Below are 24474 nucleotides of genomic sequence, written 5' to 3' on the forward strand. Positions count from 1 at the left end.
CCCAACATGAACTGGGTGAAGGGTGCTGAGGAAAGGGAACTCCCCTACTCGTCTGAGGCCCTGTCTCAGGGAGGATGGTCCTGAGGTGGGGGGCAGGGAGGGACAGTGCCAGAGGAGGTCAGAGCCTGAGCTCGAGGCCCTGGGAATCTGCTCTGCCACGCCTGGCACGTTGTCCACCCACAGGCAGGAGGGCACAGGTCTTGGGAGGACAACAGAGCCTCTCATCCCCTCGTCCAAAGAGTACAGGGTCCTCCTGGGGCGCAGTTCTGTGACGTGAACAAGGCCTGCCCACCAGGCCCTCCTGTCCATGGCCCTCAAGTCAGAGCAGAGCCCAGGGCTCCAGGCCAGTCACCCTTTCCAGACAGCAGTTGCAGGACCTGGCTCCTCAAGTCCCTGTTAATCAGGTCACAAGAGCTGACCCTCGGGTCTCCCTGAAGCTTCTGCTGCGGCTGTGCCCTGCTGGGGCACGTAGCCCACGGTGCCGGCAAAGTGACTGAGGAAGAGCTGGAAGGTTCCTGAGGACGCACTGAAGTGGACACCTCTCTGCCCAGCACAGGGAGCTGGGGTCAAGCTGACGCCCACATGAGAATAGAGCCAGGAATCAGCACCCACAGGGGACCCGGGCAGCTTCAGACCTTCCACCCAGAGCTGGCGCCAAGGCCCAGCTGCAACACGACCGTGACCCTGTGGCCAGGCACTCAGGCACGGACAGGCCTCACATTTTCCTCTCTTCCACCCGGAAAAACCCAGCAGCCTCTCTGACCCTGAAGGGCCTCTGAGGCTGGACAGATGGACAGAGGGAGGTTAGGCAGGCGAGTCTTCCCAGTGCCCTGACCCTTCCCCACCCTGGACTCCTGCCCTGGCTGAGAGCCTGTGCTTCTCCCAGCGCCAATTAGAAGAAAGTGTTCCCCATCACGGCAGGGCATGAAATATGATGGAACAAACAGCTCAGAGCTGAGACCCTGGGAACGGGGTCCATGGACAGGAGGGGAGGGCCTGGACTGCCCACAGTCTCTCCAGGTTGGCCCGAGCTGTGGACTGGGGAAGGGCTGGGACAGCCAGCTGTGCAGGGGTGTGGCCTGGGGTCCCCCGTGGCTCCCAGCCCTACACCTGTGTGGGGCCCCTCCCTGAATTCTCCCTGCACTCCAAGATCAGGGCCCCCCATACCAGTGCCCACAGGAGCAGAGAGCCTGACCAGACACCACAGGCCGGGGAGGGGGACCTGTGACCCTGTGGGAGGCAGGTTGACACCCTTCCAGGAGGACCCATGCTCCAATCCCGGGACCCTGTGAACATTTCCTGATGCAGCAAAGGGGAACCAGGAGTGCCAAGCAGCTAACCTTAAACAAGGGCTGCTCCTGGCCACCCCCACCCAGGGCAGACCCAGTTTCACTCCAGGGTCCCAACCATGGAGACGGGGCAGGAGGGCCCAATCAGAGTGACTGGGGGTGATGTTCAACTGGCTGTTGCCAACCTGTATGATGGGGAAGGGGCGCCGAGCTGAGAAGCTGGAAACAGGAACCAGATTCTCCCCAGATCCCCCAGGAGGGACCAGCCCGGTGACACATGGGTTTTCACCCCAGAAGCCCATGCTGGACTCTGACCCCAGACTGTGAGCAGGGACCTGCTGGTGGCTGCTGGGTGTGAGGTGGTCTCTGCAGCCACAGGACACAACTGAGGCCCCAGGTGGCCAGCACCTTCCAGGGGCAATAGGCATGGGCCTGGCTCCCTGCGGTGGTTTTGGTGATCCCTGCCAGGCTATTCTTTCATGACCTCTGTCCAGAATGGGGTGGGGGCCACACCACTGACAACCTGCTCCCTGGGAACTCTATTTTAAGCCTGGGCATCTCTCTTCACCCTGGGAAACCTAAGGGCCTCCCTGCCCATGGGGCACAGAGCCATCCTCAGCACATTTCCTTACTGAAAAGCCAGGACAAAAACTGACCTGGAAGCACCCCGAGAGTGGCTGGTGGGACCCCGGCCTGAAGGGGCTCCTCAACCACACGCCCTGTGCTGTCGGCCTGCAGGTCTGCGTCCCCCTTCACAGGGACCTGTCTGTGCTCCACAGGACAGGGGGCAGGGCACCCTCCTACTCAGGGATCCTCTCTGCTCTCAGCTCCTCTCAGACAAGCCAGTTCTCTGGGCCCCACAGTGCAGAGTGCCCTGGGGACAAAGGCACCCTGACAGGCTTTCCCACCCATCTTGTCCATCTGGTGGACTCAGAGGCCACCTTCTAGGAGCTCAGAACTAGGTAAGGACCGCCGGGCACCCAGCTACCCTGACAACAAGGTGGTCAGAGGAAAGCCATCGCCCCACAGAGCACCGAGCACACACGGATGGAGCCTGAGTCCACAGTGGGGCAGGGGCGCTGGTGAGGTGGCTGGACTTAAGGGTTGGCCAGAGTTGCTCAGGGCCAAAGGGCTGCAGCTGGGACTGGGTGGGGGTCAGGGGAGGGACCTGGCAGGAAGGTGGCCCAGCCCATGGCCGGAGGAACACGGCATCAGCCCTGCAACATGAGGTCAGAACAGAGATCTGAAACAGCCAAGGGTCCACCATGAAAAATGAACCTAGGACCACTCATCCTTCACCAGTAGCTCTTCAACCACAGAAGAGCCCTGCCCGGTTCAGCCACGGCCTCAACTCTCCCCTGCCCCGGGCATCTGGAGAAAGAGCTCTGAGACCCTTGAATCCACACCCCTACCCCCACCGAGCCCCACCCACCCTTACCTCGGATGCTGTGCCGTGAGGGGCCCGGGAACCAGGGCAACAGCAGCAGAAACAGCAGGTAGACCAGAGAGAGCGCATTGACCCGGAACAGGCAGGCTGCAGAGGAGATGGGGCAGTCATCAGGGCCGCTTGGAAAGGGAGGACAGCCAGCCCCACGCCCCAGCCGCTCCCCCGAGCCTCTCCACCACAGGTACGGTGCTTGTCACCCCAGGAGGCTGCCCACCTCCTTCCACGCGTGAGCGACCACATTCTGCAGGACGGGTCACCTGCCCTGGGAGCCCTGTGTCTGACCTAGGACAGGCTCTGTTTACACTGATCAGGGGGCCCTCGTGCTGCACGTGTCTCAGGACTCGCTCTGCAGAGCTGCCGCCCCCCCCCCCCCAGGGCCAACACAGAGGTCATGACAATCTCCCCACTTGTTTTCTCTCCTTTGTAAGACTTTACATCCCCAGTCAACACAGCATGGCTGACTTTGGGGTCTACCTCTCTAAATCTCCTCCCTCCTGCCTGACTTCCACGTTCTGGACACCCTTGTGCACCCACTGGGGCCATGGCCATGCCCCCCCATCACGTCTCCCAGGGGAACCACGGCACGACCCCTTCAAGCCATGCATGCATCCACAACTCACTCCTGGAAGCCTCCCCAATGCCATCCTGACAGAGTGCAGCAGATGCCTGGATTGGGGAGGCTGGGGAAATGCCAAGTGTCCCAGCTTGGGGATCATCACTCAGAAACCAGCCCTCTCAGCCTTTCCCAGGGGCCTGAGAGGGAGCTGGGCCAGGAAAGCCAGGCTAGCAGCCCAGAGGGTACTGGTACCCTTGAAAGCGGCCCCTGGCCTGGAGCCACCTCTGCCCATTCTGCTCCTCAATCTAAGGCCAGCAAGTGGCCCCAGTGACCTGGCCCTGCCCGGCCCAGCCCAGGACAGAGTGGACGGCTGTGGGTGCCAGCACCCATCACAGACCCAACCTCACCCCTAGATGGTCCAATGTCCTGGCCCTGTCATTGAGACTGAACAGAGTGGCACAAGGGTAAACCCTCACCCTCAGCCTGGCCTCCCGGGGAGGGTGCTATCCCACTTCCACTCCCATCCCCTCAGGCTCCCAGGTGGGGGCCGTGAGCCCAGCAACAGCTGGACCTCTGCTTAACAGCCCTCTGGACGTCCTGGGCCAAGACAAGCTGACCTGAACCTGGCCACACCATCTCCCCAGAGCAGTCAGCAGGGCCAAGTGGGGTGTTCAGCCCCCAAGCCCTCCAACTACCCCAGCAACAGGTAACCTGGAGAACCATATGGGAAGAGCTGCGGCCCTGAACTCTGATCAGCAGTCTTCCTTTCTGGACACCACCACACTCTCCTGCCCCATGGAGCGCCCTGACATGAAGCTGCCTCCTTCCATGAGGTACACTAGCCATAGCGACCGGCTCAGTCAAAGTCTAAAGCTGCTCACAATCACACATTTGCATAAAAAACAAACAAAAAATCAATCTGATTTGGCCCGAGAAGACCAGGGAAGAGCATTTATGGCAAAGGCTTCTAACGTTCCGTTCTGTTTTCCAGGGCCGCACTTTTACCCTCTGGGCTCTGCCCCCTGCACCCACAGCACCAGTCAGGTGATGTCTACCCATCTGGTCAGGTAAATTTCCCCCTAAGGGTGCATCCTGCTGGTCTCTGTACTGAGGTGTTCCTGTTCTGATCCACCAGGGACAACAGTGCTGGACAAGCACTCGAGCCCCTTTGACAGTGTGCACAGGCCAGTGATAGGGAGGTTAACTCAGTGCAGCCCTGGGGATCTCCTGGCTCTGACGCCAACCCTGAGCTGGAGGGATGGTGTGGGGAGAGACAGAGTCAGCATTTCATGATGTGGGGTGCAGCCTGGAAGACGCAAGGTTCTGGAGGTGGTGGTGCCAGCTGCACAATGCTGAGAATGTAATTAATGTCATCGAACCATCCACTTGAAAATGGTTAAGGAGGGGACTTCCCCGGGGGGGCCAGTGGTCAAGACTCTGCACTCCCAATGCAGGGCACAGGGGTTCCATCCCTGCTTGGGGAACTAAGACCCTGCATGCTGCGTGGTGCGGTCAAGTAACTAAATCAGTTAAATGGTTAGGATGGTGAATTTCATTTTATGTGTATTTTACCAAAATAAAAGAATAAATAGTCCCAGAAATCAGTGAAGGATCTCAGACCAGAACCAGAAGGGCAGGGGCCTCCCGAGCCCCCTCCTCTGCCACCAGTGGGGCCACAAGGCATGTGGGGCTGGGCCTCTGCCCCTTCTGCAGCCCAAGCAGAAGGAAAAGAATCTAGAAGCTCCTTCTGCCAAAAGCAGGAAATCAGAGATGAAGGGTCAGAAGGGAGGGCGTGGGAAGACAGGATGGACATGGTCACCCCATGTGGGTGCTGCCAGGCACTGCCCCACCCTGAGATGGTTGCCAGGCACCAGAGTCCACACAGGGCCTGCCCTGGATTGGGGGGACAAGGACCCCTCAGTCATTCATTCATTAGATGCAGAGCTGTTGGCCCAGCGGGAGTCCTGTCTCCACGGGGATATGGCAGAGAGCTAGAGAAAGAGAGTGTCCCAGGTGGTACCAGTGGTGAAGAACCCTCCTGCCAATGCAGGAGACGTAAGAGATGCGGGTTCCATCCCTGATCAGAAAGATCCCCTGGAGGAGGGCATGGCAACCCACTCCAGTACTCTTGCCTGGAGAATCCCACGGACAGAGGTGCCTGGCCAGTTCTTAGGGTCGCAAAGAGCCAGACACAACTGAAGTGACTTAACATGCATGCATGCGCTGCCAACACAGATGAGGAAACAGAGACCCTGGGGTGTCCAGGAGTACAGCCCGGCTGCTGGCCCCGCAGACAGGCTGAGAGATGGTCCCCCCACCAGGAAACTGGCACCACAGGCAGCTGGTGCCCGGACAAGCCCTGGACTTGACCCAGGGGACATGAGCTGGGAACATAGCCCAGGGGTTGTGGGCCCACTGGCCTCCAGCCCCAGCAGGGCAGCCCTGGGCCAGGATGAGAGAGGCTGAGGTCACATTCCCAGACCACCTCCCCTTCCCATTATCAGGGCCTGGGACGAGAGGCTAGCAGAGCAAGAGTGACAGAGGGCCGGCCTGGACACAGGGACTAGAGGCAAACTGGCCTCCTGGGGGAAGCCAAGCTGGCTCTCGCATGCTCCCTTGTTCAAAGGAAGAATCAGGTGCCTGGGGGGAAGGGCGTTCGGATTGGAGACGGGGACTTGGGTTCAGACTCCTAGCTGCATATCCGCCCTTGGAGTCACTGGTCTAAATGCCAAGGACATGGTCTCACTGTGACTCTGCAGGACCAGGAGACTCAGGGCATCTGAGCAGGCTGCCTGGAGGAGGAGGTACTGCTTTTGGTCTTGAAGGCCAACTAAGACTCGGGAGGTTTGGGTCTGCCCCAGCTCCCACAGAGAAGGAAGATGCTCAGCTGGGGAGGTGGTGGGGACATTTTGAGAAGGGGGAAAGGCTGCTCTGCCTAGGCAGCTCCCACCTCCCCATGAGAGCAGCTGGTGGCTGGTGACCTCATGGGGGAGATATGCTTTTTCCTGAGTAGGAACAATGGGGTGGGGGAGGGCTGTGCCCGCAGGGCTGTGCCGGCAGGAAAGGCCCCTGCAACCCCTCCCCGCATGCTTAACCCTTCAGAGACCCCAGCACAGCCGCCCCTGTCCTGCAGGTGAGGCAAGTGAGGCCTGGGGGGAGAGACGGAGTCCTGGTCTTGCTGGTGCCTGGCCAGGAAGGGAGGTGGCGTGGAGGGCACAGATGCCTGGACACTGCGTGCAGAGCTGGACCCCACAGCCTGGCCTGCAGGGAGATGGGGTCCCTTGCTGGGGGCTGGACTCTAGAGACCCCAGGCGTGCACGCGGTGCCATGACACAGCCCTGCGTCTGGCCTGCATGCGCCCCCACCAGGTGGGAGACGTGGACAGTGAGGCCCCATCCTCTGCTCCCACCCCCAGCCCTGATTTCCTGCCTGTGAAGTGGGTGGGGGCTGTAGCTCTGCACATGCCCTTGAGGTCCTCATTTTACCCTCCGAGGGGTCTTTCAGCCCATCTACAGGGGGCCCCAGGATGAATATGAGGCCTGAGCACCATACCACCCGGCTGGTGGGACCCGCACACAGGGTGGCACGGGGGGGTGACCCCAGGGGCCAGCAGGGATGGCAGGAGGAGGCTCAGAGGTCATGTCAGACCTTCATCAGCATCCAAGCTGGAAGGACGGAGGAAGTGGGAGAGACTCCAGGAGAGCGCGGAGGCCAGGAGTGGGGGATGCACCGCGGCCACCACCACGACTGTCCTGGCACCTCCTCTTTGCAGATAGACAAAGCGAGCCCCAGGCACAGGGGCTGATAACACTCCCCGCCAGGGAAATGGTGTGGGTCTAGGTGGCCCAGGGCGTAGAAGCAGGTGGGTGAGGGTCAGGTCAGGCATTAGGACCTGCTGAACCAGCTCTGGAGGACAGCTGGCAGTGGACAGATGGGGCAGGAGGGCTGGACCAGGACTGGCAGACCTGTGGGGTCAGCTGCAGACAGGGGATCCAGCCAGAAGGCCTGACGTGGGAAACCAGGGCCCAGGAAGAGCTGCCATACCCTCCACCAGGCTGGGGACACCAGGCCCCTTCCAGGGCGGCCAGCACCGTGGCGCCCGGAGAGACAGGGAGGATGACGTGCGGGCGCGGGGCCCAGAGTCCAGGGCAGCTGCAGCCCCCTGGCCCTTCCTACCCTCCCCACTGGGCCTGCTCGAGGTCAAGGGGAGAAGAGCTATGGGCCTCTGCTTGGGGATCACTTCTGGTGTGAGGCAGCTCAGGAGCCCAGAACCTGGACCCCAGACCATGAAATTCTTCCTTGAGAAACGACTGGAGGAGACCCAGTCCTGCAGGAGACAGGCCGCTCCAGGCCACCGTCTCCCCAGCCGCTGGGTGGGGTTGGAGGGTTCATAACCACCCCAAAGGGCTGCTGCCGTGGGGACAATGCCAGACGGGCAGCAGAGAGAACTAGCCAATCCCCAAGGCACCGTGCAGGACAGAGGCTGCAGCTGGCAGCCACACCCACCACCACTCCTTGTGTAAAACTTAAGTGAGAACAGACACATGCATGTGTAAATGTCACAACTGCCCAGAAGAGCCACGCCAGCGGAGCCAGAGTTTACCTGCACAGGAGGGACCTTGCTTGCCCAGGAGTCTCCTCCTCGGGGGGTGTGTTGCTAGGCTTGTTGGCAGTGTGACCAAGAGGGTGAGACTGGGGGACACACCACAGAGCAGTGGGTCCCCAGGCCCAGGCTTCCCGGTCACAGACGGCGCGGGAGGCTGGGGAGGATGTGCGTCACTGGAGTCCCCAGGCGGTGGCAGGACTAGGCCTGGGGTCTCCTGACCCGACAATGGGCACCCTTGGGCCACCTCTCCTCCAGCTCTTCCGGGCAGGACCGGGCGGGGCCCAGAAGCTCAGAGTCCCCAGGGGCCCGCTGCCAGGCCACAGCAGCAGCCAGGGCGGGGGTCCCGTCCGAGCCTGCCCTCCCCCAGCCTGCTGCATCTCCCGCCAGCTTGTTCACCCTGCCTTATTTGGCTTGGAGGAGAAACCCGTAAACACTTCCCTGCTCGCTTCGGCCAGGGGCCTGTGGGTGGGGTGAGGGAGGAAGAGGAAGACAGAAGAGGAGAGATGGACACAGCAGCACATGCCACCACTCCCACCCCCCACCAACCAGGCCCTGAGCCAGAGAAGACCAAGACTCAGATCATACCCAGCTTTCTGAAGAAGAGGGCGAGGAGACTGGCTGAGGGCCCCCAGTGCCCTCTACCTAGGGGACAGGAGCCCGGGGCCAGCACAGGCAGTGTGGGCAGCACCTCAGGGCCCCTCAGAGGGTGTGCAGGCGGCTGGGGCAGAGGGGAGAGAAGGCCCTGCTGCCCAGACCCGCCTGCAGCCAAGACACCTGGCTCTTTAGCTGCACTTCCTCCACTGCCTGCTGCTTGCCCCTATGCTCCACCCAGCACATGCCCGCCTGAGACCCCATCCCACTGGGGTACCACCTCCACCAGAGCCCACCCACCTGAGGGTCGCACACAGGTGTCCAGAGGCTCCCTCCATGGCCAGCCTTGGGGTGGCGGGGGCACACTGTATGGCAGGAGAGACGAGGGCAGTGCAGGGTAGCCTCCTCCAGCTCGGGGACCAAGGAGGATGGGCCCACAATGCCCTGGAGCCTCAGTGACCTTCCCAGGAGTCCCCTTCCCTCCACAGTAGAAGCTGAGGCCCCAGGCAAAAGGAGGCCACAGACACGGCCACAGGCTCGTAGGGGTGCAGGACAGAGTCAGGGGACAGGAGAGGCCAAGGGACACAGCTACCCACTTGGAGCCCTGCCAGCAGCCTGGGCGCCCAGGGCAGGCAGAGGGTTTAACTACCACCGTGTCCAGGTTTAATGAGCTCGGTGTCCAGGAAACCAGGTTTCACGACTTGCCTGAGTGCACAGGTGGCCACCCCCTCCCCACAGCACGGGCTCCGGGAAGCATGGTGACCAAACTTTCAACCAGCGTGGCCCAGGCCAGGGACACGGCAGGGGCCAGGGGTGCTGAGAGAGCTGCTCCTGGGGTCAGGCATGGGCCTCGCTGGCTGTTCACAGGCCTCCTAATTCCAAGGAGAGCCGCCCGCAGCACATGCTCTGCCAGGGAGACATGGGGGAGGGGAACTTCGGCACCTGTCCTCCACAAGGCTGCTCAGACCCCTTCCCCCAGAGCTCAGCCTTCCCTGAAGACCCTCAGGCACTGCTTGGAATGAGCCGGCCTCCCTAGACCAGGGCCACACTGCTGCCCCAAAAAACAGCTGCGCTCCAAGCCTGTGTCTGGAGCTTCAGGTATTTGCTGTGGCCCGGAAGGGTCAGGGCTCCCACCCCACCTAGCCCTCCACAATGGAGAGGCTGGATTCCAGGCCAGGGGTGGGAACCACATTCCACAGAGAGGGACAGAGAACCCCTGCCGGGCCCCCAGCCTCCCCGGGGCAGGAGGAGACCGCACTTATCTCAGTCTCTGCAGTTGGGACTAAGGGAGGACAGGCACGCCCCTCCCACCCCTCCCATCCCACGGCTTGACCATGCGGCCCTCCCCAGAGCCTGGAGCCCAAGGCCTGGCAGACACATGGGTCACCACTGGGGCTTCACCGAGGGCCACAGTGAGCAGGTGACGGTCAGCCACGGCCCCGGGGCCAGCACCCAGCAGGAGGAACCCACCCGCCACGAAGGCAGACGGGGTCCCGGCCTCTCCACGTGGGTAGGCTCTGGGCATGGCTCCTGCCCTCCTGGACTCCCCAGGGACAGGCAGGGCCCTCTCCAGCCCCAAGGAAAGGGGCTTCCAGCTGAGCTGCACCCCTAGACTGAGGGGAGTACACCCCACTGCACTCCGGTGCGCACTCCCACCCCCAGCTCCAGGCTCTGCACCAGCAAGGGGCTCCTGCTGGCCATTAGTCAGGAGCGGAAGCTGAGGCCCGGCAGGGTCCACATGAAGACCTCAGGGCCTCCCACAGCCCGCTGCTCTTCCTGTGAGCAAGTTCTGACCACCTCCTCCAGGCACCAGCCCCACTCAGCCAGGTCCCATCTGCTCTCTCTCAGACCCTGTCCCTGGCCCCCCAGGAGCACCCCAATCCCCATGTGCCAGCTCACAGGGGATGGACAGGCAGCCCCCAACAACCAGAGTGCCCATGTGCCCCCTGCAACAAGGTGCCTGCCTGGCGGATGCAGACAGAAGCGGCTGTGGTGACAGACAGCAGCCCAGGTGCTCAGCTGGGCATTAAGAAGGATGCTGGCGACCAGGGCACTCCCACCCTACCCTGAACCCCAACCCATCTGATATGATGGGGTTCCTACGGGGGTGGCCCCAGCATGGGGTCCCCTTGAGATGCCCTGTCCACAGTGCCAGGAGCGGGGTGAGGAGGGGCAGTGCCATATAGGGGACCCTCCTGAGCCAGCACTGAGGCCTGAGGTAGCCTCAGCCACCAGCATACTTCCCACAGCCTCAGCCAGGGCCTCCCATCCCTGAGCAATATGAACAGGTCACAAGGTCATGGAGAATGCGGGGAGAACGGGGAGGAGACATGAAGCCATGGGAGGTGCTGCTCACACGAGTCTGGACAGAGCCTCCCCTCCGGGGTGGGCAGGCCCTGGACCTGGGCCTCCTGCACAGACAGGGCTCCCAGGGCTTCCCAGCCAAGCGGCCCACATCCTCCCCAAGGTTCTTCACTGTGACCAGACGTGGCAGAACCCGTCCTACAGAGCTGCGGTCCTCCCAGTGGGTTCCCAGGCCACCCCATCGCGTCCCCTGTGGATCTGGCAGCGAGGTCCGGCTTGCCCAGCCCTGCATGTTGTGACACGGCCCTGTGGGACTTGCCTGCAGACAGAAGGTTACCCAAACATGGAAAGAAGCAGGTGTGTGGTTCTCCCAACAAAACAGTTACTTGTGGGACCCCCTGCTACAGCCTAGCCTGACCCGCGGCATCTTGGCAAACAGTGCCCCCCAAGTTCCTCCAAGAGAACAACAAGCTGCCTCCCTGAGTCCTGCATCTCCCGCAAGTGGAGGCGACGTCCACTGTGAGGCTCGCCTCAGCAGCCGGGGCTGAGGCCATGGGGCCTCTGAAGGCTGAGGCACTGACTCAGAGCGCCCGCCCTGTGATTCAGCACCTCAGTCCCTCAGCCTCTCCGGTCTGGCTAGTGCAAACAGCCCCAGAGCCTGGTCACAGTCCCCCCACTCTCCAGGGCCCTTCCTGGCATCTAGTGAGGAATGTCACCCAGCCACCTCAGCTGGCAGGTGGGGGCGGGCTCACTGGCTGAGGGAGGCAGGCTGGCCAGCAAGAGAGGGTCCACAAGTGCCTTCAGAGCCCTGCCCTCCCCATGAGGTGGGACCTGGGGGAGAAGGGTGTCCTTGCCTGGGCATTTATTTATTTTCAATCAGTTTATATTTTAAATTGGGATAAAGCTGCTTTACGATGTGTTGGTTTCTACTGTACAACCACGTGAATCAGCTATACATATACATAATCAAACACCGTCTTCCAACAACACAAGAGACAACTCCACACATGGAAACCACCAGACGGTCAGTACTGGAATCATATTGATTATATTCTTTGCAGTCAAAGATGGAGAAGCTCTTATACAGTTGGACAAAATAAGACCTGGAGCTGACTCATATCATGAGCTCCTTATTGCAAAATTCAGCCTTACACTGAAGAAAGCAGGGAAAACCACTAGGCCATTCAGGTTTGACCTAAATCAAATTGCTTATGATTATACAGTGGAAGTGATGAATAGACTTAAGGGATTAGATCTGATATGGTGCCTGAAGAACTATGGATGGAGATTGGTAACACTGTACAGGAGGCAGTGACCAAAACCATCCCAAAGAAAAAGAAATGAAGAAGGCAAAATGGTTGTCTGAGGAGGCCTTACAAATGGCTGAGAAAAGAAGAGAAGTGAAAGGCAAAGGAGAAAAGGAAAGATATACCCAACTGAATGCAGAGTTCCAAAGAATAGCAAGAAGAGATAAAGAAAGCCTTCTTAAGTGAACAATGCAAAGAAACAGAGGAAAACAATAGAATGGGAAAGACTAGAGGTCTCTTCAAGAAAACTGGAGATACCAAAGGAACATTTCATGTAAAGATAGGCACAATAAAGGACAGAAATAGTAAAAAGCTAACAGAAGCAGAAGAGATTAAGAACAAGGGGCAAGAATACACAGAACAACTGTACAAAAAAGGTCTTAATGACCCGGATAACCACAATGGTGTGGTCGCTCACCTAGAGCCAGACAGCCTGGAGTGTGAAGTCAAGTGGGCCTTAGGAAACATTCCTACAAACAAAACTAGTGGAGGTGATGGAATTCCAGCTGAGCTATTTAAAATCCTAAAACATGATGCTGTTAAAAGTGCTACACTCAATATGCCAGCAAATTTGGAAAACTCAGCAGTGGCCACAGGACTGGAAAACATCCATTTTCATTCCAATCCTAAAGAAGGACAATGCCAAAGAATGTTCAGACTACCATATGATTGCACTCATTTCACTTGCCAGTAAGGTAATGTTCAAAATCCTTCAAGCTAGGCTTCAACAGTATGTGAACTGAGAACTTTCAGATGCACAAGCTGGATTTAGAAAAGGCAGAGGAACCAGAGATCAAATTGCCAACATCCACTGGATCATAGAAAAATCAAGAGAGTTCCAGGAAAACATCAACTTCTGCCTCATCGACTATGCTGAAGTCTTTGACTGTGTCAGTTCAGTTCAGTCGCTCAATCGTGTCTGACTCTGTACCCCCATGGACTGCAACTCCTCAGGCCTCCCTGTCCATCACCAACTACCGGAGCTTGCTCAAACTCATGTCCATCGAGTCGGTGATGCCATCCAACCATCTCATCCCTCTATAGTCCCCTTCTCCTCCTGTTTTCAATCTTTCCCAGCATTAGGGTCTTTTCTAATGAGTCAGTTCTTCGCATTAGGTGGCCAAAGTATTGGAGCTTCGGTTTTAACATCAGTTCTTCCAATGAATATTCAGGATTGATTGACTGGTTTGATCTCCTTGCAGTCCAAGAGACTTTCAAGAATCTTCTCCAATGCCACAGTTCAAATGCATCAATTCTTCAATGCTCAGCTTTCATTATGGTCTAACTTTCACATCCATAAGTGACTACTGGAAAAACCATACTATATAGACCTTTGTCGGCAAAGTAATGTCTCTGCTTTTTAATATGCTCTCTAGGTTGGTCATAGTTTTTCTTCCAAGGAGCAAGCGTCTTTTAATTTCATGGCTGCAGTCACCATCTGCAGTGATTTTGAAGCCCAAGAAAATAGTCTCTCACTGTTTCCATTTTTTCCCCATCTATTTGCATGAAGTGATGGGACTGGAAGCCATGATCTTGTTTTTCTGAATGTTGAGTTTTAAGCCAACTTTTTCACTCTTCTCTTTCACTTTCATCAGGAGGGTCTTTAGTTCCTCTTTGCTTCCTGTCATAAGGGTGGTGTCATCTGCATATCTGAAGTTACTGATATTTCTCCCAACAATCTTGAATCCAGCTTGTGCTTCATCCAGCCCGGCATTTTGCATGATGTACTCTGCATATAAGTACTCTTGCCTGGAAAATCCCATGGGCGGAGGACCTGGTGGGCTGCCGTCTATGGGGTTGCACAGAGTCGGACACGACTGAAGCGACTTCGCAGCAGCAGCAGCACTTTGCATATAAGTTAAATAAGCAGGAGTGGATCACAACAAAATGTGGAAAATTCTTAAAGAGATGGGAATACCAAACCACCTTACTGGCCTCCTGGGAAATCTGTATGCAGGTCAAGAAGCAACAGTTAGAATCAGACACGGGAAAACAGACTGGTTCCAAATTGGGAAAGGAGTACGTCAAGGCTATATGTTGTCACCCTTCTCATTTAACTTTACGCAGAGTACATCATGCGAAATCCTGGGCTGGGTGAGTCACAAGCTGGAATCAAGATTTCCAGGAGAAATTTCAGTAACCTCAGGTATGCAGATGATTACCATCCTAATGGCAGAAAGTGAAGAGGAACTAAAGAGCCTCCTGATGAAGGTAAAAGAGTAAAAAAGCTGGCTTAAAACTCAACATTCAGAAAACTCAGATAAATGGCAACCAGTCCCATCACTTCATGGCAAATAGATGGGGAAACAATGGAAACAGTGGCAGATTTTATCTTCTTGGGCTCCAAAATCACTGCAGATGGTGACTGCAGCCATGAAACTAAAAGACATTTGCTCCTTGGAAGAAAAACGGTGACAAACCTAGATAGCATATTAAAAAGCAAAGACATCACTTGCCAACAAAGGTCCATATAGTCGAAGCTATGGTTTTTCCAATAGTCATATATGGATGTGAGAGTTGGACCATAAAGAAGGCTGAGTGCTGAAGAACTGACACTTTCAAATTGTGGTGCTGGATAAAATTCTTGAGAGTTCCTTGGACTGAAAGATCAAACTAGTCAATCTTAAAAGAAATCAACCTTAAATATTCACTAGAAGGACTGATGCTGAAGCACCAATACTTTGGCCACTTTATATGAAGAGCCGACTCATTGGAAAAGACCCTGATTCTGGAAAAGGCTGAAGGCAGGAGGAGAAGGGGGTGACAGAGGATGAGATGGTTGGATGGCCTCACTGACTCAAAGGACGTGAGTTTGAGCAAATTCTGGGAGATGGTGAAGGACAGGGAAGCCTGGCATTCTGCAGTCCTTGGGGTCACAAAGAGTCAGAAATGACTTAGCAACTGAACAACAACAATACATAATCCTGTTCCTCATGGGCCTTCCTCCCACCCCACCCCCCATCCCACCCCTCTAGGTCACCACAGAGCACCAAGCTGAGCTTCCTGGGCTACACAGCAGCTTCCCACTAGCTTTCTATTTTACACATGGGAGCGTATATATGGCAATGCTACTCTCCCAATTCAGCCCACCTGCCCCTTCCCTGCTGCATCTACAGGTCCATTCTCTACATCTGCGTCTCTATTCCTGTGTTGCAAACAGGTTCATCAGTACCATTTTTCGAGATTACACATTATGCATTAATGTACATTTGTCTTTCTCTGACCCACTTTGCTTCGTATGACAGATTCTAGGTCATCCACATCTCTGTAAATGACCCAATTCCATTCCTTTTTATGGATGAGTAGTACACCCCACTCCAGTACTCTTGCCTAGAAAATCTCATGGACGGAGGAGCTTGGTAGGTGCAGTCCATGGGGTCGCTCCTAGCTGGACATGACTGAGCGACTTCACTTTCACTTTTCACCTTCATGCATTGGAGAAGGAAATGGCAACCCACTCCAGTGTTCTTGCCTGGAGAATCCCAGGGACGGTGGAGCCTGATGGGCTGCCGTCTGTGGGGTCACACACAACTGAAGCGACTTAGCAGCAGCAGCAGCAGCAGCAGTACTCCCTTGTATATATACACACTGCATCTTCTTCATCCATCATCTGTCATTGGACATTTAGGTCGTCTCTGCGGTCTGACAATTGTAAATAGGGCTGCTGTCAACACTGGGGCATGCCTGGGCATTTAGGGAGGAGGCCCTGTTCATGTGTGTGTGAGAGAGAGATCAGGAGATGAAAGGGGACATTCATGGCCTTCTGCCCCACGACCATTCTGCTTCCAAGGAGATGCCTGCCCCAGCACGGTGCTGACCCCAGAAGGTACCCCACAAGTGTGTGACTGAGTGGGTGCCAACAGCAGGGAGCAGCTGGAGAACCTGGCCACCCTCTTCACTTGGGTGAGGGTGCTGAGGTCAGGGGATGGCCCAAGAGCCTGGAGGTGTGACTACAGACATCACATGCCAACCAGCTCACGCAGACTATTTTTCCTAGAGAGGCAGACTGGCTGAGAGCTTCTGCACCAGGCCTCAGGCCTGTGGGGTGCTTCATCCCACGTCCATCAGCAGCTGGAGGACAGCGGATACTTCCTCATAGCAAAGCCTGAGACCCCCAGGGAAGAAGGAATTCTCCAGCCCCTTCAGAGTCTGGACGCCAGACTGCAACACCAAGGCTTGTTCGAATTTCCAGCCTGCTGGGCTCCCTGCAAATTTCAGACTTGTCTCACAATTGTGCAAGCCACTTCTTTAACACAAATCCCTCTCTCCCTCATGAGTGTATGTATACGCCTCTTCTGTAAGACACCACACCGCTCTATCCCTCTCTCACTGGCTCTGTTTCTCTGGAGAACCCTGACTGATCCACCAGCTCTCAGGATTCTACACTGTGAGCCGCTGGCTGACCTGCCTGTCTCTGAGGTCTGGGCCCAGGTGGCTGCAGGGCTGGGGCAGACAGGGTGTCAGGGCCCCACTCGGGCTCTGGGAATGCAACAAGCTCAGAGTCACTGAGGGAGAAACCAATACCGTCTAGTCCTAACAACCAGCCTGGGCAGGGTGGCTCAGCCTGGCTTCTCCCCAGGACACCAACCCCCGGGGCAAACACAGCCCTCGCTGCTCTGTGCACCCACCCCCAAGGGCAGGGTGGCCGGGGGCAGGGCCTCCCCAGGCCTGAACTCTGGCTCTGTCAGAGCAGGAGTGGGCAACCTATTCCCCTGGGCAGGAAAGGGTGCTGACCAGCTCACAGAACATTCACTTTCCTTTCCTTCCTTTTCAGAAGTTTTTAGATGCGGAGAAGCACAGAAATAACAAACAAGTGAGTTCCTCTCCTCCCGCTCCTGCGGTCGGGCTGTCACACGGTCCTCCTGCCAGAGCACGTCCCTCCAGGTCACACGTCACCTTCGGTCCTCACCCTCACCCCAAGTGTCCTTTGCTCATCTCCCCAGGCCTCCTCTCCCCTCCCTGAGAGAGAAACACGCATGAATTTCAGGATATCCTTCCAGGAAAGAGGCATTTCTGGGCTCTGGAATTCTATCTGGGGTGGTTTCCAAGGGGGTATCTGGGCCTACAGCTGCTGTGTGTTGATCCAGAAAGAAGAAAAGAGCCCTGGGCATGCAGGGCCCCCTGGGCCAAGCCCCAGGCCCACCACGGAGGGTGGGCCAGCCACCCTCACCCAGGCTCCCAGGGGCCTGTCTCAGCCCCTCCCCTCCTGTCACCCAGAAGACCAGAACCCAGAGGACCCTGCAAGCCTGCCTGACAAAGGCTAAGCCTGTCTGGGGCTTTCTCCCCTTTTAAATCTGCGCTGAAACTTCCTGAGGCATGAATTCTGAGCCTGTGGAGAAGGGAAGGGAGGGGGTCGGGGGCAGTGGTTGGCTTTGCTGGAAACCCCTGCCCCTCGGCTCTGTGTTCTCAGGTTCTGCAAGTGCAGTGCCATCAGTGCTCACCAGGGCGCCAAGACAAGCCCACTGTTGTCTGCTCATGGAGGGGGGAGGCCCTGTGAGTCACAAGCGACCACGGTTGCTGGGCCAGTGAGTGACCAAGCCAGGCCTTTCACTGCATATGGGGCAGCCTCTCCACAGCGGGAAGCAGCAGCCCTCTCGCGGAGGTCCTCTTGGGAAGAGGTCTACTCCACAATTTCCTCTGTGTGGCTCCTGTTACCTACAGACAAGTCCACACTCCCTACTGTGTCCCCAGCACCCCCCAAGCTGTGCCCACAGCTCCACCACCCCTGGGCTCTTCCCTGAACTAGCCATGAGACTCACACCCTTCCCCACACACAGAGGGCCCGCCCAACCCCTGGCTGAACTCTTCACCACCTCTTGTGGACAGTGGACCCTCCAGACTGAGGCTGAATCCCCCAAGGGTCTGTGCTGTCAGGCGACCTCCAGACTGAGGCTGAATCCCCCAAGGGTCTGTGCTGTCAGGCGAGAGGCCGAGCCCAGGCCATCTCCCCCTGTCCAGCATCACAGACCCAGACCTCCAGAGTGGCTGAGAGGTGTCCCCCTCCAACTTGCCCGGCTCTCGGACCACATGGTGGGAGTGTCCCTGCCGGCTCCTGATGATGGAGTCAGCTCCCCAGACAGAGAAGCAGCAACCACTTAAGAGCAGAGAGCGCTGTCCCCGCACCCCGGGGGGAGGCGGCGGGTGGGGACAGGGCAGTCCTGGCCAAAGCCATACATTCAGTTCCTGGAAAAAGAGGCGTGACAAAAAAGATCGAACACTGCCTCTCACCCACCACATCCTGTTTTTATGGAAAACTAATCTAATTCCTGACAGCAAAGCAAGCAGCAGACATCCGCGGGGGTCCCCAGGGACCTGATGGATAGGCCCCCAGAAGGCGTGAGGTGGAGCCGGTGCCCACCCCCAGCCCCGACCAGCCCCACCCCCAGGGTCAGAGCACCCATCCCAGCACCCCTGGCTCCCCAGGGAGGCCGGGATCGACAGACTTTCTCTAGCAGTGAGGGGCAGGCCAGCTCCTGTCTACTTCCCCCTAGTCTCAGCTGGCCCTGCTCCAGAGGGCCTTGGCTGGTCAGCACACAGACAATGGTCACCACAGGGCTGCCACCCACGATGGATGGGTCACGAAAGACGAGGACGCCCTGAGCTGTAAGAACAAGCTCCCAGGCGGGGCGGCCTCGTGGCCACAGGACTCTGGCTCAGGAGTCCAGTAGCCTGGGCTGGGGGGCTGTGAGGCAGGGACACCAAGACCATCCATCCCAGAGGCTGGCTCATGGGTGGTTATCAGCTGGTGATTCTCTAGCAGCAAGGAGAGAGCTCGCTGATGCCCACTGGAAGCCTGGCCTGTGCTCGCCCACCTGCCCAGAGCCCAGGGGCCCTGGGCCCAGAACCCAGCCTCAGGTCACCTCCCACCACTGCCACCTGACCCTGGACTCCCTCCCAGGCTCACCTGCTCCTAAGGGTCAGGGCCAAGCCTTAGGAACATACAGGTTCCAGGCATCACAGGGAGGAGGCACCTCCAGACCTGGCTGCCGTTGGGTCCCCGTGGGGCACCCGCTACACAGGGACAGGCCGCAAGGTCCATGTCCCATCCAGCTGCTGCAGCCAGTGGCGGGAGGCCGGGAAGGCCAGGAAACTGGAGGAGGCCCACAGAAACCCGCTCCCAATGCCCCCCAGAGTGTCTTTCTACCCAGACGGGCTCCCGAGGCCTGAGAGGTCCCCCATACTGACATGCCCACCAGCGGGGAGACTTCTCACTCCCTTTGCCAGCTGAGCATGCAATTCCATCCTCGCACCCTCATCAGACGAATCCCTTGGAAGCCTGGGCAGGAACCTGACGCCAGGACTTCCCGTCCCTGTGCACCCTGATGCCAACCGCACACCCACCCCGCTAGATGGGTCACAGCCCCGCTGACTTCTGGTTCTAAGGATCCAGTTTGGGACTGGGAACCAGCTCAGCTTCTCTGGGCTGCAAGACTCTCTGCCACTCCCTCAGAGGTCAGGCTGAGGCAGACAGACTCTTGTCGGAGGGGGGCACCAGGAAACATGGCCAGCTGCCACACCCCCAGGAACCCCTGGCACCCCCACCAAGGCCTGGGCTCCAGGCAACATCCTCCATTCCCTTCTGGCCTCCGCCAGCAACCAGGGCCGGCCACGTGTTGTCCGAGCTTCTGTCCCAGGGGAGTGCCTGGCCACTGTGACTTATTCAGACCCAGCTGGTTCCACTGCGCTTGCCTGAAGAGGTGTCCTCACCCCACCACCCCCGCCTCAGCCAGGATGTCACCAGCAACTCTGCCCTAGATTCCCCCCTGGTGAGACTGCCACATGTCCCGAGGCTCAGGGCACCTTGATTAAAGCGCTGGGCGACCAGGCTTCCTGAGAGGCGCCTGGGGGTGTGGGCGCGGCAGCATGGCAGCCTCGCACTCAGCGACTCAACTGAATATTTCCACCCACGTCACCTGGCAGGTCACCCCGAGGGCTGCAGGGCCAAGCAGGGTAGGTGCTAGTCTCACAGCTAGAGGTTGCGACAAGCAGGCACAGAGACGTGGGAGCCTGGTGCAGAGAAGGCTCCGTACCCTGGCTCTGCTCTGAACAGCCTCCCCGCAACACAGTGTGTCCTGCTTCTAAAGGTGAGGAGTGCAAGGCTCAGAGAGGCTAAGTCACTTTCCCCAGGGGCCCCAGCAGCAGAGCCAGGGCTTGGCCCAGCTGGAGACTGGGAGCGGAAAGGTGACAAAAGCTTGTCCCGGGAGCCTTTCCACCCCACTCCTCTGCACTGAAGGTACCCCCAACCAGCAGGCAGAGGGAGGAACGTGCGGCCTCAAAGGACGGGTGCTGAAGTCCCGCCCGGCAGGTGCTGGGCACACTGTGGCCACACACACTGGGGCCTGAGTCCCAGCCCAGCGGCAGCCTATGACGGCGCTCAGGACCAGGGGAGGACCGCCTGAGGTCCCACGACAGCCCTGGCGGGCCCCCACACTCCACACACAGAACAGGACCAGGCAGGGCACCGATGCGCAGGAGTGACACAGAGGTGACGACATCCAAACACCCGTGCATAAACACCCCTGAAGCCCCGGGACCACCCGGCAGGAGTTTGGATCCCAAGCAGAGTGCTGGCATGACCATCGCTACCTCTGGATCCAGCATCTTGTGTCTCTAGACCTGACAATCCACATCTATGATCAGAACGAGGAAGAAGCAACGTGACTCCAGAACCCCATGCTAGGCGGCAAGTGAGGAAGCCGACGATATGCCCTTTCCCACACGGAGAGCCCAGTGGACTGTGATGGCCTGGCCATCTCAGGAGCCACCAGAGAGAGTGCAGGCAGAGAGGAAAGCAGCTTCAGGTTACAAGGAGCCAGCAGACGGGTGCTGGATGCCTAATTCCCGGCAGCCTCGCTCACAGCGCGAGGCCCCTCGCCGGCAGACAGGAGAAACAGGACAGCCTCCGCTCAGTCCCCCTCCATGGCTCCAGGGCCTGCCGCCTCCTCGCCTGAGGGGTGGCGCTGGTGGCCCCGCCCGGGGCCTCAGGTCACCCCTGAGAGGGCGCACCTGCTCCCAGCCCGCCCCTCTGCAGCAGCACCATCCCTGGGGCCCCTTCATCTCCCAAGTCCCAGAGCCCCGGCCCACGGCCCAGACCCTGTAGGCACCCTTCACTTCCTGAAGACATGAGTGGGCTCCCCCTGCCCCGCCTCCACACACCCCCCAAACGCCTGGAAGTGTCTCAGGCTCTGGAATGTGACACAGCCTGTCCAGCCCAGCAGCTTCCGGGAGCTGCCTCTGGAGGCAGCCATTCCATCTCTGTCTGCCTCGTGTGCCTTCCAGGCCCCTGAGGGTCAGAGGGCTCCTCCGTTCAGCATGGGCACCCTCCTCCCCAACAACTCTTGGCCTCCTGCCTTTCATGCCTCACTCTCACGAGGAAGGGAGCAGATGGGGTGGGGTGGGCACTGCCCTCTTGGTGTGGTCACCCTTCCAGTCTTCATGGTGTGAGGGAGGCGATGGTGAGGGCAAAGGGGCCCTGTGGGGGTGAGGTGGGAGGTGCACCCCCTGGGGAGTGGAGCACAGGCTTCTCCCTCCCTGGGTGGCCCAGGTTTTGTTCATTCAGCTAAAGCCTGGACAGAGGACCCCCCAGCTAGAGACTCCACCTGCAACCCTGGGATAGAAGCCACTCCCTCGGAGGCCCCCAGCTCCTAAGGACCAGAGTCTGATGGGGCAGCTGCTGACGGCCCCATAGAACTGGGGTGCAGCCCCCAAGGGAGCAGGGGACACCGGGACAGAGGATCCAGGGCCCAGGCCCTCCCCCCACCCCAGAGCTGCCTCCAGGTCAGAAGATGCCCCAGCACTTTGCTTTCAGAGCTACTCCTGCTTCCTGAGGTCACATTATCTGCCCGTTTGTCAAGACGAGGTTTCAGAGGCGAGAGAGGCCCTTGCTGGGGTCACCTGTGATGCTGCCCACCCCAGGGCCCCCTCTGGGACCACTCAGGGGCCCCCACAGGGTGTCAAGCCCCTGTCTCTGGGTCACCCACACCCCTGCCAGTGGCCCCCCACCCCTGACCTCCAGAGATTAGGGCCTGACAGGCCAATTCTCCCCGGCGGGGAAGGTCTGCACCACTGATAAGCAGCAGGACGCTCAAGGAGCAGGCAGGGCTCAGAGCCTGCAGGGCCTCTGCCTCAACCACTTCCCACTCGCAGGGCTAGGCACAGGCCCACCCTGGCCGGGCCACAGCAACAGTGACAAGGAAACAAGCACCCAGGGACAAATGGGCACCACCCCGACAGCAAGGATGGAGATGAACCATGAGGGTGCCTCCGCATAGGGCAGAGAGGCAGGCTGAGCGTGTGCCAAGCTGGGCAGGGCCCAGAGGAGACAGGAGCGGGCAGGAGGCAGGATGCCGGCCACCCTGGACGTGGACAGGCCCCCAGGACCAATCACCTCCCCGAGGGTCACATGAGACTCACACCCCAAAGTGTGCATCCAACAGCAAGGCTGTCCTGTCCTCGGACTTGGGGGTCCGACTCTGGGGGGGTGTTATCCTGGGGGGTGGGGAACAGTCAGGAGGGAAAGCCAATGAACAAGAGCTGGTCACCGTGTCCATGGGGACCACAAGAATGGAGGTCAGGAGGCCAAGATCATCTCTGCAGACTTGAAATGGACCCACTTCATGCAGCCAGCGGCTGTGGGAGGTCACACGTCCTGACAGGCAGAGTGCGGCTCCCAGCGGCAGCAGTGACACCAGGACAAGAGCCTGCCGTGCGTGGCAGGACAGAGGCCCTGGAGGAGGTCTGAGAGCTAGCAGAGCCCTGGGTGGGCAGCAGAGGGGGTTGGGGTGGGAGGGCGAGCGGAGGGTGCAGAAAGGGCAAGGGCAGGGTGCGGGGGAAGCGGGAAGGCCCAGCCCAGTGAGTGGAGCGGCCCACCCACCAGGAAGTACTCAGAGACCCCGCCACCAGCTCGGGGGAGCAGGAGAGGATGTCCCGGCCAGTAAAATCTGAGTTCACAGGACTTTGAGCTAAAAACACTTGCCCTTAACCGGACACCATAAAGATGATGATTAGCTCTCAACCGGACACCATAAAGATGACAATTGGGATTGTGAGCCACAGGCAGGGAAAACCACATGCAGTACAAAAGGGTGATAAGGAGCTTACCATCTCACGTCCACAAAGAACCCCCGAGTCAGAAATAAAAAGATAAACAATCCAGTTTTTTTTTTAATGGGTGAAAGATTCTTAGAGACACATGCCAGAGAAGATACCAAGGTGATTAGCATCATTGGCATCAAAGTAGCGCAGCCTGAAGTCTCAGGAGACGCCACCTCACACCCACGGACCAGCTGGAATCAGAGGCCAACACCATGTGTGGGGTGCCCTGCAACATCCCCAAATGCCAACCAGAGGACAGATCGGAGCCTACTTGCAGGGGACAGTCGAGGCCTGTGACCCGGCAACCCGATGCCCAGGAGTGAATGAAACACATGGGTGCGTCCGTAGAGATGCGCCGGCTCGCAAGCCTACACCTACTCGCCAGGTGGGAGGGGTAACAGGACAAGCAAATGTGGCAGTGCTTTCAGGGGACAAGCCAGCACCAGAAGGGACCACCGCCAGGCGGTCACTGACAATCACACAAACTTAGTACTGAGGGGACAGCAGACATGGCAGTACACGCCCCCAGGGGTCCCTCAAGCATGGACCCCCAGAGCAGGCAAAACCAAGTTGAGGGCAGGGCGGGGGGGCAGCGCAAGAGGCAGAAACGTTTTCCAAGTCTTGGGGAAGGGGGTACATGGCTGCACTCGACTGTCAACCCAGCCTCAACTGTGAGGCCTGCCCTCCACCCCGAGCTCCAGCTGTCCCCGTGCAGAGCTTGATGTGTGAGCGGTGCCGTCCTCCCCTGGGGGCTCTGTGGGGACCCCAGAGTCTCCTAAATCTGGGCCAAGCGAGTGTTGGGGGGGCCAGAGGAGTGGCCGTGGGAGGTGGTGGCAGGGGGACAGCTGGCAAGTTCCAGGGTGAGGACAGGTTCAGGGAGTTGGGGGGCCAGATGGAAGTTCTGCAGGGAAAGAGGTGCAGCTGGAGGCAGGGACCAAGGAGCCCCCCCGTGTGCTGACAGGTGCCGGAGTGGGCGGCTCCCAGGAGGCAGGGGCGCCACGACCAGAGCTCTCGCCCTGGGTGCCCATCCGTGACACGGGGCCACTACTGCCCACCCTCAGGCACAGGAAAGCGAGTGGAGACTCATCCTGAGGGGAGACTAGAAACCTGGGGGGCCCCGTGCCAGGTGAATGCACTGGAGAGGGCATGGTGGGCAGCAGGCAGCTCTCAAATGACTGGGAAGGCCACCTTGCCATGGGACGCATCTGGGAGCAGAGCTGGGAGCCTGGAGCCCCCGAATCTGTCCAAGCAGAGGCTGTGATGCCAGTGGACGTGGATGG

The 24474-nt window shown here is 58.7% G+C and overlaps 1 protein-coding gene across 1 annotated transcript in view; it reads right to left on the reverse strand.

Annotated features, from left to right (window-relative positions):
• Window positions 1-24474, reverse strand: part of PIEZO1 (piezo type mechanosensitive ion channel component 1 (Er blood group)) — a 56496-nt gene that overhangs the window by 25079 nt on the left and 6943 nt on the right. The window contains exon 2 of the mRNA XM_068991733.1: window positions 2728-2823. Coding sequence (XP_068847834.1) covers window positions 2728-2823 — 96 coding nt within the window. The remainder of the gene's footprint in view (window positions 1-2727; window positions 2824-24474) is intronic.

This window comes from Capricornis sumatraensis, chromosome 20, assembly GCF_032405125.1.
Source record: "Capricornis sumatraensis isolate serow.1 chromosome 20, serow.2, whole genome shotgun sequence".
Classification (NCBI taxonomy): domain Eukaryota; kingdom Metazoa; phylum Chordata; class Mammalia; order Artiodactyla; family Bovidae; genus Capricornis; species Capricornis sumatraensis.